Source organism: Pristiophorus japonicus, chromosome 4 (genome assembly GCF_044704955.1).
Source record: "Pristiophorus japonicus isolate sPriJap1 chromosome 4, sPriJap1.hap1, whole genome shotgun sequence".
NCBI lineage: Eukaryota > Metazoa > Chordata > Chondrichthyes > Pristiophoridae > Pristiophorus > Pristiophorus japonicus.
In genome coordinates, this window is record NC_091980.1 from 138124417 (window position 1) to 138140122 (window position 15706).

At 46.1% G+C, this 15706-nt stretch overlaps 1 protein-coding gene across 1 annotated transcript in view; it reads left to right on the forward strand.

The window, feature by feature from the left end:
• LOC139263073 (serine/threonine-protein kinase 32A-like) overlaps nucleotides 1–15706 on the forward strand; it is a 439178-nt gene that overhangs the window by 229654 nt on the left and 193818 nt on the right. Inside the window, 1 exon segment of the mRNA XM_070878611.1 lies at nucleotides 11289–11462. Coding sequence (XP_070734712.1) covers nucleotides 11289–11462 — 174 coding nt within the window.

The window sequence follows — 15706 nt, forward strand, 5'->3', positions numbered from 1 at the left end:
TGGGGCCCCAGCACAGAACCTTGCGGTACCCCACTAGTCACTGCCTGCCATTCTGAAAAGTACCGTTTACTCCTACTCTTTGCTTCCTGTCTGACAACCAGTTCTCAATCCACGTCAGCACACTACCCCCAATCCCATGTGCTTTAACTTTGCACATTAATCTCTTGTGTGGGACCTTGTCGAAAGCCTTCTGAAAGTCCAAATATACCACATCAACTGGTTCTCCTTTGTCCACTTTACTGGAAACATCCTCAAAAAATTCCAGAAGATTTGTCAAGCATGATTTCCCTTTCACAAATCCATGCTGACTTGGACCTATCATGTCACCATTTTCCAGATGCACTGCTATGACATCCTTAATAATTGATTCCATCATTTTACCCACTACTGAGGTCAGGCTGACCGGTCTATAATTCCCTGTTTTCTCTCTCCCTCCTTTTTTAAAAAGTGGGGTTACATTGGCTACCCTCCAGAGTCAATGGAATGTTGGAAAATGACTGTCAATGCATTCGCTATTTCCAAGGCCACCTCCTTAAGTACTCTGGGATGCAGTCCATCAGGCCCTGGGGATTTATCGGCCTTCAATCCCATCAATTTCCCCAACACAATTTCCCGACTAATAAAGATTTCCCTCAGTTCCCCCTCCTTACTAGACCCTCTGACCCCTTTTATATCCGGAAGGTTGTTTGTATCCTCCTTAGTGAATACCGAACCAAAGTACTTGTTCAATTGGTCTGCCATTTCTTTGTTCCCCATTATGACTTCCCCTGATTCTGACTGCAGGGGACCTACGTTTGTCTTTACTAACCTTTTTCTCTTTACATACCTATAGAAACTTTTGCAATCCACCTTAATGTTCCCTGCAAGCTTCTTCTCGTACTCCATTTTCCCTGCCCTAATCAAACCCTTTGTCCTCCTCTGCTGAGTTCTAAATTTCTCCCAGTCCCCAGGTTCGCTGCTATTTCTGGCCAATTTTTATGCCACTTCCTTGGCTTTAATACTATCCCTGATTTCCCTAGATAGCCACGGTTGAGCCACCTTCCCTTTTTTATTTTTACGCCAGACAGGAATGTACAATTGTTGTAATTCATCCATGCGGTCTCTAAATGTCTGCCATTGCCCATCCACAGTCAACCCCCTAAGTATCATTCGCCAATCTATCCTAGCCAATTCACGCCTCATACCTTCAAAGTTACCCTTCTTTAAGTTCTGGACCATGGTCTCTGAATTTACTGTTTCATTCTCCATCCTAATGCAGAATTCCACCATATTATGGTCACTCTTCCCCAAGGGGCCTCGCACAATGAGATTGCTAATTAATCCTCTCTCATTACACAACACCCAGTCTAAGATGGCCTCCCCCCTAGTTGGTTCCTTGACATATTGGTCTAGAAAACCATCCCTTATGCACTCCAGGAAATCCTCCTCCACCGTATTGCTTCCAGTTTGGCTTGCCCAATCTATGTGCATATTAAAGTCACCCATTATAACTGCTACACCTTTATTGCATGCATCCCTAATTTCCTGTTTGATGCCCTCCCCAACATCCCTATTACTGTTTGGAGGTCTGTACACAACTCCTACTAATGTTTTTTGCCCTTTGGTGTTCTGCAGCTCTACCCACATCATCCAAGCTAATGTCTTTCCTAACTATTGCATTAATCTCCTCTTTAACCAACAATGCTACCCCACCTCCTTTTCCTTTTATTCTATCCTTCCTGAATGTTGAATACCCCTGAATGTTGAGTTCCCAGCCCTGATCATCCTGGAGCCACGTCTCCGTAATCCCAATCACATCATATTTATTAACATCTATTTGCACAATTAATTCATCCACCTTATTGCGGATACTCCTTGCATTAAGACACAAAACCATCAGGCTTGTTTTTTTAACACCCTTTGTCCTTTTAGAATTTTGCTGTACAGTGGCCCTTTTTGTTCTTTGCCTTGGGTTTCTCCGCCCTCCACTTTTCCTCATCTCCTTTCTGTCTTTTGCTTTTGCCTCCTTTTTGTTTCCCTCTGTCTCCCTGCATTGGTTCCCATCCCCCTGCCATATTAGTTTAAATCCTCCCCAACAGCACTAGCAAACACTCCCCCTAGGACATTGGTTCCGGTCCTGTTGTCTTGGGTAATCCTTGCCACTGGACGAAGACCTAGCTCTGTCAAGTCTGTGTGGTGGCTGGTGTGCAACGGCCACCCCACGTTAAAAAAGATTCACGCACAGGCATCTTCCACCCTTCAGGATGTAGTTTGGGTCCTTCATTGAAACACCTGTGAACTCGTCCTTTTTTTGGCGTGGAAGAAAGTCATCTTCGTTTCAAGGGACCGCCTATGATGATGATGATGAAATCCCCTGGGAGGACAGACACACCAACGTTAGCGTCCTCGACCAGGCCAACATCCCCAGCATCGATGCACTGACCACACTCGACCAGCTCCATTGGGCGAACCACATCGTTCGCATGCCCGACACAAGATTCCCATTGTAAGTGCTCTACTCGGAACTCCTACACGGCAAGCAAGCCCCAGGTGGGCAGAGGAAATTTTTCAAGGACAGCCTCAAAGCCTTCCTGATAAAGTGCAACATCCCCACCGACACCTGGGAATCCCTGGCTCGAGACTGCCCTAAGTGAGGAAGAGCATCCGGGAGGGCGCTGAGCACCTCGAGTCTTGTCGCCGAGAGCATGCAGAAACTAAGCGCTGGCAGCGGAAAGACATTTCGGCAAACCAGTCTGCCCACCCTTTCCTCCAACGACTGTCTGTCCCACCTGTGACAGAGACTGTAATTCCCTTATTGGACTGTACAGTCACCTGAGAAATCACTTTTAGAGTGGAAGCAAGTCTTCCTCGGTTTCGAGGGACTGTCTGTGATGACTGACTTTAGTAGAAAGCAGGCTGGAGCTTGTATTCTCAGCGAGATCTGCAGCAATGGTGCTGTGCCAAGCTCTTGCATTTGATTGCCAAACAGTTTCAGGAGCTGAGGTAATTAATTAAATTACAATAAGGTACAATTTGTATGAATGAATATGCTTTCTGCAATAATTTAGATCATGCTGCACGAAATGAAGGCTGTTGCAATTGCTGTTTTTCACCCAATATATACTGTACTAAATTGCCAGCAGTTACGGTACAATTCAAGGTTTATTTTCTTATTGTAATGCAATACCAACGAGGCTCAAATGGGGCAGAGATTAGAGAGAAGGCATTTTCCTACAGGGCGGTGAGTGTGGAACAGATTACCAGGAAAGCCAGATAATACTGTGATAATACTGTGATAATGAATCCATTCAGAAAGAGCTGGATAAATATCTGCAATAGAATTAAAAAGTATCGGGATGGGTCTCAACTGAGACAAAGAAGATTATTACTCCTGGGCTGTTGTGACCGTGAAAATGTTGCTAATGGAAAATAATTGGTGAGGTAACAATAAGTGTCAGCGGAGGAGAGATGGGGGGCGGGGAGGCGGGGGGGGGTGGGTGGAGGGGGAAGGGGAGGTCGAGAGACGCGGCGGGGGGGGCTCCGAAACGAGCGGGAAACCCGGCCCTGCTGACTATAACGGCATGGCCTGATTTGAATGCGAGGCCTCGGATTCCAGTCAGCCAGTCAGATTGAGAGGTAGGCCTCAGAAGTGAGAGGCTGGTCCGAGGGAGGGATCGCGGGGGTGGGGAGAAGCAATTGGCAGGGGTTGGGGATTGTGTGGTGGAGGAGGGGAGGTGGTGGCCAGGGATCAGTGGGGGGGGGCGGGGAATGTGTGGCTCGAGACCGGCCACCGCAGGATCGTGGCTGGCCTCATCGTCATCATTGGGGCGGGAGGGGGGAAGCCTAGGGAGGTGATCGTTGGCCTGGTGAGGGGGTCGACTCCGATCATAAGGGGTGGGATAAGCAAGGACCCTGGATCCAGCAGTACCCGCCTCTGTTTAACTGCTGGGTTGCACGAAATGTGTGAAACCCGTCCACAGGCAATTAAACACAAAGTAGACGGTGTGTGTGTGTGTGTGTGTGTGTGTGTGTGTAGACGTACACACAACAGATCCTTTACAGACCCAATCCACGTCTGGACCGGGGTCAAACAGGGCTGCGTCATCACCCCAACCCTCTTCTCAATCTTCCTCGCTGCCATACTGCACCTCACAGTCGATAAGCTCCCCACTGGAGTGGAACTAAACTACAGAACCAATGGGAACCTGTTCAACCTTCGCCGCCTCCGGGCTGAATCCAAGACCACCCCAACCTCTGTCGTCGAGCTCCAGTTCGCGGCCGACACCTGCTGAGGCTGAATTCTAGGACATAGTTATTACTGAAGCGTATGAAAGCATGGGCTTTATGCTAAACATCCGTAAGACAAAGGTCCTCCATCAGTCTGTCCTCGCCGCACAGTACTGCCCCCTAGTCATTAAGATCCACAGCGCGGCCTTGGACAACGTGAACCATTTCCCATACCTCGGGAGCCTCTTATCAACAAGAGCAGACATTGACGACGAGATTCAACACCGCCTCCAGTGCGCCAGTGCAGCCTTCGGCCGCCTGAGGAAAAAGAGTATTTGAAGACCAGGCCCTCAAAACAGCCATCAAGCTCATGGTCTACAGGGCTGTAGTAATACCCACCCTCCTGTATGGCTCTGAGATATTGACCATGTACAGTTGACACCTCAAGTCGCTGGAGAAATACCACCAACGCTGCCTCCGCAAGATCCTACAAATCCCCTAGGAGGACAGACGCACTAACGTTACCATCCTCAACCAGGCCAATATCCCCAGCATTGAAGCACTGACCACACTTGATCAGCTCCGCTGGGCAGGCCACATCGTTAGCATGCCAGACACGAGACTCCCAAAGCAAGCGCTCCACTCAGAACTCATTCACGGCAAACGAGCCAAAGGAGGGCAGAGGAAATGTTACAGGGAAACCCTGAAAGCCTCTTTGCAACATCCCCACTGACACCTGGGAATCCCTGGCCAAAGACCGCCCTAAGTGGAGAAAGTTCATCCGGGAGGGTGACGAGCAGCTCGAGTCTCATCGCCGAGAGCGTGCAGAAATCAAGTGCAGGCAGCAGAAAGAGCATGCGGTAAACCTGTCCCACCCTCCCTTTCCCTCAACGACTATCTGTCCCACCTGTGACAGAAACTGTGATTCTTGTATTGGACTGTTCAGCCACTTAAGAACTCATTTTTAAGAGTGGAAGTAAGTCTTCCTTGATTCCAAGGGACTGCCTATGATGATGATGATGATGATGTGTGAACGTGTGTGTGGTGTGTGTGTGCGTGTGCGTGTGCGCGTGTGTACGTGTGTCTGTGTGTGCGCGTGTCTGTGTGTGCGTGTGCTGTGTATGTGTGCATGTGTGTATTCGTGCATGTGTGTACGTGTGTGTGTACATGTGTGTGTGTACGTGTGCATGTGTGTATGCATGTGTGAACGCATGTGTGCGCGTGTATGTGTGTGCGCGCGTGTGTGTGCGCGCGTGTGTATGTGTGTTCGTGCGTGCGTGTACGTGTGCGTGCGTGTAGGTGTGCGTGTGTAGGTGTGTGTGTGTGTGTGCGTGTATGTGTGTACGTGTGCATGTGTGTATGCGTGTGTGAATGTGTGTGTGTACGTGTGTGTACATGTGTGTGTGTGTGTGCGTGTGTGTATGTGTCTGTTTGTGTGCATGTGTCTGTGTGTGTGTGTACGTGTGTGTGTGTATGTGTGTACGTGTGTGTGTGTGTGTGTGTGTGTACATGTGTACGGTTCTTGATCCCTACTGACTCACTCCACAACACAACAGCTCAATGAACCAGTTTTGTAATTAAATACTTTTAGTTCACTAATCCATCAACCAACATAACAATAGACCGTGCATTGTTACACCCTGTCATTGTTGGGATAGGACTTGCTGTGCAATGTAAGTGAAAGGTTAATGACTTGGTATTCTTGGATGTTAATTACACTGGGATCAGTCCTTGTTTACTGGAATCATCCAAGTGTGCAAGAAGCATTAAAACGAAGCTTCTTGGTGCGTTATCAATTATACACCACACCAATAGCTGATGAGCAGCTTGGCTCAACTCAGTGTTGAGGCAGCTGCTTTGTGTACACTCGTTACACTTACAAGTGAGCAAGCCCAGGGAAAGCTCAAATCATGATCCAGCCAGCTGAGTGAGTGGGGATTGACGTAAGAGTAATGAGATGAGCTGGCGCTGATTGAAGTGCCATGCAAATTATTTTCTGTTGCTAAATGTTGGTTGTATTTTGTAAATAGTAAAGTATTTATTTTCCCTGTCCTTGCCTCATATGAAGGCACAGACTCAGAATGGGACACAGGGCCCTTGGCCTTTGGTGACCATTGCCAGAATCTGGCTCAAGTGACCATTCTTCACGAGTGAGTTTGGATAGTGGGTATTGGCAGGCTATGGGGGACTTGCAGTTCAACCCAATCATCTGACATCCAAATGCGAGCACTTTCCAGCAGAAGTCACTAACAGAAGTAGGCACCTATATAAAGTGCAGTGCTTAATATGAGATAAAAGTTGTATTACTTAATAATTGATTTGTTTTATTGTTCTGCTAATGTGTAGCTGAATAGGCATGCTCCAAATTTCACAGGACTGTACTAGATAGTTCCTCGTATTCAGTCACTCCTGTAAATGGATCTTGACATCCCCACGATGTGAAGAATACCTTTACCACCCAATGACCAGTTCAACAACAGTGTAACCCAGGGATTGTGATCTCATCATCATCATAGGAAGTCCCTCGAATCGAGGATGATTTGCTTCCACGCCAAAAAGGGATGAGTTCACAGGTGTTTCAATGAAGGACCTAATATTCCAGATCCAGAACTACATCCTGAAAGGTGGAAGATGCATGGACATTGATGTTTTTAACATGTGGTGGCCGTTGCACACCAGCCACCACACAGGCTTGACCGAGTAGGTCTTGGTCCTGTGGCAAGGATTAACCAAGACGACTGGAGACCAGCTCTGCTGCACGGACCTAGTGCGCACACATATTGCAGTGTGGGCTGACCCGTGCTGCCCCTGGGCCCCTTGGTCCCGAACCCATGCCGCTCCTGGGCCCCAATCACGTCCCCTACAGTCTTTCACCGCTCCTTCGCCCCGATCTCGCCGCACCTGCTGTACCTGCCCATGCTCCAATCACAGACCTGAACCTTGATGACGTCACTCTTCGCTGCCGTTGCCCTCCTGCACCAGCTCGCGCTGCTCCCAAGGCCGCTCGCCGCTCCTTTTATGGCCCCGACCTGCCGCTGGTGTTCTCACGCAGGTCGAGGCCTCCATGCTGCAGATGTAGACCCTCGTGTGTAGTGTTTCCTCTTGGATTCTCCTGTCTTTACAGAAGTCTGATGTAAAAGTATTCTAATGAGACAAGGCACCATTGTAAAGCAACAAATACATGAATGAAAAGAATATTTCCCAGTGAGATACATTTATTTCTCAGCACTTTTTGTAACATGAAATAACAAATCATGCATCCTACCACAATTCAGGGATGGGGAAGCCGACCCTCAACTAACTGACAGTAAGCCCTTCTCTCACAGTCCATGTGCATTCATACCCCAGCCTCGAGTCTCTCAACATCCTTGACACTGTGTGTCTCTCAACGCTTCAGATTGTCCCATCCTTATTTCGCCAGAGAGAGATAGACAAGGACTGACCTCTGACCTCTTACACAATTCCATGTAATGAGAATTGGACTGTTGAGCTCCCAGTCAAGGTTACTAACTTGAATGAATGATCCCTCCTCCCTCTAGTGTGGGAACACCTGGCAAAATGAAACTATCGAATCAAATCTTTTATCAAACATTTTCCCACTTAGCAACAGTCTTCGCAGTAATGTCTGTCCAGCTAAGCTCCTTGTCAGATGTATTGAAGGAAAATCCATTCTAACCCCAGGGCACAAACTGTTCTGGGATATGTTCAAAGAATTACCATTGTCGGAAAGCTGGTGCAACATACACAATTTGATGCCTGTTCTATCTGGCATTCCATCAAAACATCCTAATCAATATTTTAAGTTGTTTGTGTATCACTGAGCATTAAGCCTTTGTTCGGTGAATCTGACCTTATATCAACAATGTAATATAAATTAAACTCTATGGCTAGAAATAATTTTTTTGGTGAAAGCGGTAATTTTTGCCATAAATACCGCTTCACTCCACTACCTTATAAGACTTAAAATTCAGGATTCAGTTTGCGCAGAGGTAAAAATCGGCATTGCAGGAGGATTCGTGGCGCAATCTGCGAATTTTCTGCAACTTTACTCCAAGGTTGATACCGCTGCGAGAGAGGCCTTGGGAGGGGGAAAGCACCCCAAAAATTGCAAAAAACAAATAGAAATCACAAAACATTCACAAAACACTTAACTAGCGAATCGCTGCAAAAGAATTAAAAAATAAAAACTTTAACTTGCCTTTTTTGCAGGTCTTCATACTTACCACTGCTCCAAGGGCTGTACCGCAGCTTTTTACCTGCCAGTTTTTTCCATCCTAAATACGGGTGTGCTGTGAGCCAAATTTTTGGCGAAAGCGATATTTCGAGTCTTGCACGGCGGTGGTCACTCCCCAGCGGTACTTAAAAACCGTCGCCACAAGACTTCTCCGAATTTCCCGGTTCACCATTTTGTTGCCAAAACCGGCAAAATATCGACGAAAAAACGGACACAAGGTTGGCAAATTTTTAGCCCAAAAATCCCCTCCAGATTAAATTGGTAAAAGTCTCAAAATGTTACAGGAGATTTTAACATTCAATTATCCAAATGGAACCAATTCTTTTTAAAAGGGCATATTTGGGCTTTCTAAAGATTCACACTGCTTGACAGTACTGAAAAATTTGCATTTATACAATAACTTATAACATCCTCACCATGTCCCAAAGTGCTTCACAGCCAGTTAATTACTTTTGAAGCTGTGCTTTGCATCGCAAGGGCAACTGTGAACATGGGTTGATCAAAGCTCAGCTTGATCTTGATATAATTGTCCTGCCTGTCTCAAACTGGGCCAATTGGCTCTTTAGCTTAATTATTGTAATAGCTAGATGAATCTGTTTCAAGATGATTTTTAACTTTGGTTATATTACATAGGATTTACAGCACAAACAGGCCATACGGCCCAACAGGTCTGTGCCAGTGGTTATGCTCCACTCGAGCCTCCTGCCACCTTGCTTCATCTCACACTATCAACATATCCATCTATTCCTTTCTCTCTCATGTATTTATATAACAACCCCTTATGTCATCTACGCTATTCGCCTCAACTACTCCTTGTGGTAGCGAGTTCCACATTCTCAACATTCTCTCGGTAAAGATATTTCTCCTGAATTCTCTATTAACTTTATTTGTGACTATCTTGTAATTATAGCATCTGGTTTTATACTTACCACAAGTATTTACTCAGCGTTTACTCTATCAAACCATCTCATAATCATAAAGATCTCTATTAGGTTATTCCTTTTTTCTAGAGAAAACAGTTGGGCCGCGATTTCGCCGACCGAGGTGGGCTAAGTGCGGCCGAGCTAGGTGGCGAACTGAGACACCTTGCCTGGTTCCATCGAGCTCTGTTGAAGAGATTTTTGCACTGATTGGGCTTGTTAAGTTACAAACACTGACAGGCACAGCACAAAGGTATATGGCTGCACCAGGCTCTCCCATGACTCCCTCCAGATGGTTATAGAGGGAGTCACAATTCGCAAGGAGGTTCTCTTCCCTTCCGATGGGTGGAAGAGACCTCCCTAGCACACCAACGCAGCCTGGTCGCACATTGTACAGGAGGGCACAAGCAGGGATGCGGTCAGGAGGACCCGACTGCAGTGACGCAAACCTTTCAATGATCTCAGTGGATCACAAAACATTAGTACAAAGCCACACTCAACCTCATCCTGCTGTGCCACTCAACACATCCCCTTCACTCTGCCTTCCCTACTCTACTCCTGCACATCCTTACTCATGCCAACTTACCTTGTACCTCCACCCATCCCTCTCTATCTACATTATCACATCCCCATCTCACTAGCCATCTCTCACACTCAACCCTCATCCTTGTCCAATCATACCAACTAACAAACACAAGGGTAGGCACTTGGGTGCTTTCGCCAATGCTGATGTAAAGTTTCTGTTAAAGTGTTGTCAACCATTGAAATCTTTATTTTCAACACCTTGCGTTCTTGGACAGATTTGTGTGCTCCTTTGGAAGTGGCGTAATGAGTTACAGTGAATGGTGAGACATAACGGTACCCCCGCAATGGTGATGAGTGTGAAAGGGATGCTTTATGGAGCTGGTGTGGGGTAGTGCCAACGTGGCGCATCATGTGGCAGCCAGCGGGTACAGCATCAACTGAAGTAAATCTGGCCATGGTGAGGCCATCCCTGGCCTCCTGGGCAGCAATGTGGTCAGGTGCTGATGCACTATGTCCTGTGCAGCATCAGGTGATTGCGGAGAAGATTGGTGTTGTTGGTGATGTTGGTGTGCCTGGTGTTGGGGCTGATCATGATGGGATTCTGAGGACCAATGTGAGATTTTTTCAAAGGCACCAATGTTGATGGAATAGATGGCAACTGAAGTTGAGATGACAGAAGCACCTTGTCAATGGTGACCAAGGTTGCTCCAAACAGGTGACACTGGATAGAGATTTCGCTCTAAACATTTCAAACCTCCAAAAAGTGAATTCCAAATCTAAAATTTGAAATTGAACAACTGTGAAATGGTAGCTTTTATACCACTTCTGCAGCTGTCAACTATTCACAGCAATGGAGAGTCATTGAGAACCCGCAAAACTTACCTGACATGATCTGCAAGCTCCAGGAACCTGGAAAAGCTGGAAAAATGGTAAGTACCTGGTAAAGTGATTTTTAAATACCTTTAAACAAGCTGTTAACCATTTCAATTGGCTCCCCTGCCGCTTGCTGTCAGGTCTGTGAAGCGAAGACAGACCCGGCACTTGGGAAACTGACATGGAGGCGGGCTGAACGTGGACTTCTGCCCTGCTGTCAATCACAGCCATTTTGACAGAGGACCCGCCTCCAAACTCGCACTCACAGCACCAGTATAACTCCAGCCTTCCCGTCTGTTCAATCTTTCCTGATAGGTATAAACCTCAGCTCTGGAATGCTCCTTGTAAATCAATTTTGCACCTTCTCCAGTGCCTCTATGTCCTTACAATATGAAGACCAGAACTGCGCACAGTACTCTAAGTCTGAGCTATCTAAGGGTATCCCTAGATAATCTTTTAAGTTTAGACAGACCCGGTTTAAAGGTGCTGTGAGGCTTGTCAATAATCTCAACTTATCTCTGTCCTTTCAGGTATTCGTTTCAGGATGAGGAGGATATGTTCATGGTGGTGGATCTCCTTCTGGGTGGAGACCTTCGTTATCATCTGCAACAGAACGTTCACTTTAAGGAGGAAACAGTGAAACTTTATATTTGTGAGCTGGCTCTGGCATTGGATTATCTACAGAGCAGACACATCATTCACAGGTGAGTCATTCAGGCTGCACAGGACAGTGTTCATTATAACTGAAGTGTTATCCCTGGTACAGGAACTCCCCTTCTGGAAGTGATGCCTGTCACTTATGGCCATTATTAAACAGTGTGGAAAGTTCAGTTCATAGATGGCATAGATGCTTTAAGGGCAATATTGCTTTAATAGAAAAGCCTCTTTAATAAACTCACTAGATCTATTATGTTGATCACGAGTGAAAATACAGTTTATCAAACAGAACATTCACTGCAGTGTGATTCTCAAATCTGTTCTTGGAGGCTCAGTTATTTTTGAACAGAATAAAAACATTGGTAGAAGATCCAAAATCCGGAAATCTCTGGAACAAGGCCGTTCTGGATTTTGGGTATTTCCGGATTTACATTCCGAATCCAGAAACGCCTGGGCCGAGGTAAGGGGGGGTCGGCGGAGGGTCAGGTGGAGGGGGGGTTGTTGTGGAGGGGGGGGTCGGCGGAGGGGGGTCGGTTAAGTGTCGGCAGAGTGTTGGCGCTTCCGGGTTTGGCAACGTAGGCTGCGGGTCAGGGGTCGATGGCCAGAAAAAACCTGCGTTGAAGACCTGCAAAAAAGGTAAGTTAAAGTTTTTATTTTAAAATTATTTTTCAGCGATTTAGTAGGTAAGGGTTTTGTGAATGTTTTGTGAATTTTTATTTTTTGTTTTTTGCATTTTTGGGGTATTTTTCTCCCTCCCTAGGCCTAATTCGCAGCGGTAATCAGTTTAAAAAAATGTCTGGATTTCGGAACATTTTCCAGATTCCGGACGACCCCTCCACGGATTGGCCCGGTGCCCGGAGTCCGGAACATTTATAATTTCAGGCGCTCAACCTGTAATGGAATTAGTACTTCATGTCACCAATAATATCACTTCACGTACCCTGTGGTGAAGCAGCTGATGTAACACTGAACCAGGTGACAGTGTCCCTTTACAAGGTTGAGACGGCCATTTATCCTCACTTAGATTCTTGTTCGGTATTTATTTGTTGATATTTGTACAGTGCCTTAACACATGCAAACAAAGGGAAGACATCTGAGCCTAGAAATTACTGTTAGCAAAGAAAACATGTATATAACGTTCCTCTATCTGTTATTTTAAAGCGGTTGTTAATAATTTTAAAGTAAAATAGTTAGAAGTAATGTCCAGGCCCTGGGTTGAAATCACATTGTGCAATAGTAACCCACAGAAAATAGCACAATGCCATCGGAACACGTTGACATTTCTCTATAGTACTGTTGTACATTGTGATTTCGGCCCATTCGTCTTGAGATATTTATCTTAACTTTGCCTTCGACCACTGCAGAGACCACTGAACATTGTCCTGGGATCCCTGTATCCACTGAACATTGCCCTGGGATCCCTGTATCCACCCGAACATTGCCCTGGGATCCCTGTATCCACCCGAACATTGCCCTGGGATCCTTGTATCCACTGAACATTGCCCTGGGATCTCTGTATCCACTGAACATTGCCCTGGGATCCCTGTATCCACTGAACATTGCCCTGGGATCCCTGTATCACCCGAGCATTGCCCTGGGATCCTTTTATCACCTGAACAGACAGATGGGGCCTTAAATTAAACCCTCAGCTAAAAGACAGCATCCCCACCAATGCAGCTCTCCTTCAATACTTCAGTGTCAGCTTGGCTCAGTGACAGCACTTTCATCTCTGGTTCAGCAAGTTATGGGTTCTAAGCATAACTCCACAATTTGAGCCCATAATCTAAAACAACACACTGGTGCATTGTTGGGAGTACTGCCTTTTGGATGAGATGTTAAGCCAAGATCCGGTCTGCCTGCTCAGCTGGTCATAGTAGATCCCACAGCATTATTTGACGAAGATCAAGGACTTCTCTAATGCCCTGGTCAGCATTCATCCCATAAACAGCAACTATCAAAACAAGTCTGATCAGGTATTTAATTTGCTGTTTATGGGATCCTGCTATGCGCAAAGTTCACTTCAGAAGTAATTCATTGGCTGTGAAGTACTTTGGGACATACAGTACAGAAGAAGGCCATTTGGCCCATCGTGCCTGTACCGGCTCTTTGAAAGAGCGTCCAAATAGTCCCACACCCCTGCTTTTGTCCTATAGCACTGTGATTTATTTTCCTTTATAAGTATGTATCTAATTCCCTTTTGAACATTACTATTGAAGCTGCTTCCACCACCCTTTCAGGCAGCGCATTCCAGACATCCTGAGGATGAAAAAGGCACTACATAAATGCAAGCTCTTTCTTTACTCCCCTCTCTCCCTCCCCGTCTCTCTTCCCCGCTCCCTCTTCCCCTTTCTCCCTCTCTATCTTCCCGTCTCTCTCTTTTCCCCTGTCACGCTCTCTCCCCCCTCTCTCTCCCGCCTCTCTCTTCCCATCTCTCTCTCTTTTCTCCATCTCCTTCTCTCTTCCCCTGCCTCTCTCTCTTCTCCTCTCTCTCTCTCTCTCTCTCTGTTGCTTTTGCTTTGAGATAAATAGACTTGAAAATAATAGAGAATAATGTTGAGGCAGAGAGAGTGAGAGAGAATGAATAGTTAAGCCTTAACTCTCAGTGAGAAGCTTGTCAGAGTCCACAGGGCAAGAGAATGAGAAATTTGTCACCGTCACATGGCTGTGGGTTTATTCCCAGTGATTTTTCATGTAATCAACACGAGTCTGCTGTGTAAAGTCTACTTTGTGCACACATGTTCTGACACTCAATGGATATCAGACACAATCCCCCTCGCACAGCGAACCAGCCTGTTGCTTCATCAGGTACAAAGAAAATTCTGTGTTCTACATTCGGATGGCCAGCACTACACCAAGACTGACCTTGACTGGGCAGATTTTACAGCATGCCCCCTTATATAGACTTCTTGATGCACATTTAGCTTTCTACATTCTTTGCCCACTAAGTTGCTGGAAGTGTGAGCTGGTTAAGGAGCAGTGAGGGCAATGGGGTATCTGGGACCTCAGTGACCAATGGGTCAAACAGTGATTCTCCTCAAACCAACGAGATTTAAGGATTGAGAAATAAATAGAGGAAGGACTGAGAAGGAGGATGAATTGGAGTGGGTGAATTCAATGTCAAATCAGGTACAGGAAGAGAGAGAAAGATTGGATTCAGAGAGAGAGAAACAGAAGAGACAGAAAGGGAAAGTAAAAATGAAGTAATTTAAAATTTGAAATGTTTTAAATCTCCAAAAACTTTTCACAACCTGAAGGAATGAGATTGCACACTTAAAATTGTTCACGTTCTGGGATTGAGAGGTTGATTGGCAGTCATCAACAATTATCATGTTGAAAGGGAACCTGCGCTATTAATGTACAACTGCAGCAACTTCGTGAAGATCGCCGAGAAATTCAGTGCAAGATGCCGTTTTCACGAAGCAACTTGGGCGATTCGCAGTTGACGGGGGTATCTGTTCCTCACTATAAGTATCTGGCCGGTTCACACATTACTCACAGCGTGCATTGTTCACACACCGTTCCAGTTTCATCAGAATCTGGCCCAGTGTGTAGTCCCACTAAATGCTGCATGACATCTTCATTACCCAGCACCCACCACCCAACCGTGCCTCAGGTCCTTGCCGCTAAACCTGCAGCTGCGGCGATCTAAAGTGAAGGCCCAAACACTGAAATTAAAACAGAAAATGATGGAATTCCACAGGCTCACCACATCAGTTCCCTCACAACGGCCTTTCCATCTTTGTCCTCCTACGCGAATTAAGCAAACTCAATGAAAACTTCAAGATGGTAGATAAGATTTTACTGGTTTACATGGAGTTTGGAGCACAAACTAATTGTATCTCATTGAAACGTATACAATTCTTGACAGGGTAGGTGCTGAGAAGCCATTTCCCCTGGCTGGAGAGTTTAGAACAAGGGGTCACAGTCTCAGGATAAGGGGTTGACCATTTAGGACTGAGTTGAGGTGGTGAATCTTTGGAATTGTCTACCCCAGAGGGTTGTGGAAGCTCAGTTGTGGAGTGTATTCAAGACAGAGAAAGATAGATTTTTGGGCATGGGGATATGGGATATGGGGATAGGGTGGGAAAGTGGAGTTGGGATAGAAGATCAGCCATGATCTTTTTGAATGGCTCGAAGGCCCGTTTAGCCTACTTCTGCTCCTCTTGTGTTTTTGTGTTCTTGTGTTAATGGGCAGAAAATTCTGCAAGAACCAGTTGACTTTACTGCCAAATTCCTGATGCCTGAGGGTGTGAATTTGTAAAATCTATTCAGGTTTCTCATCTTCCTCCTG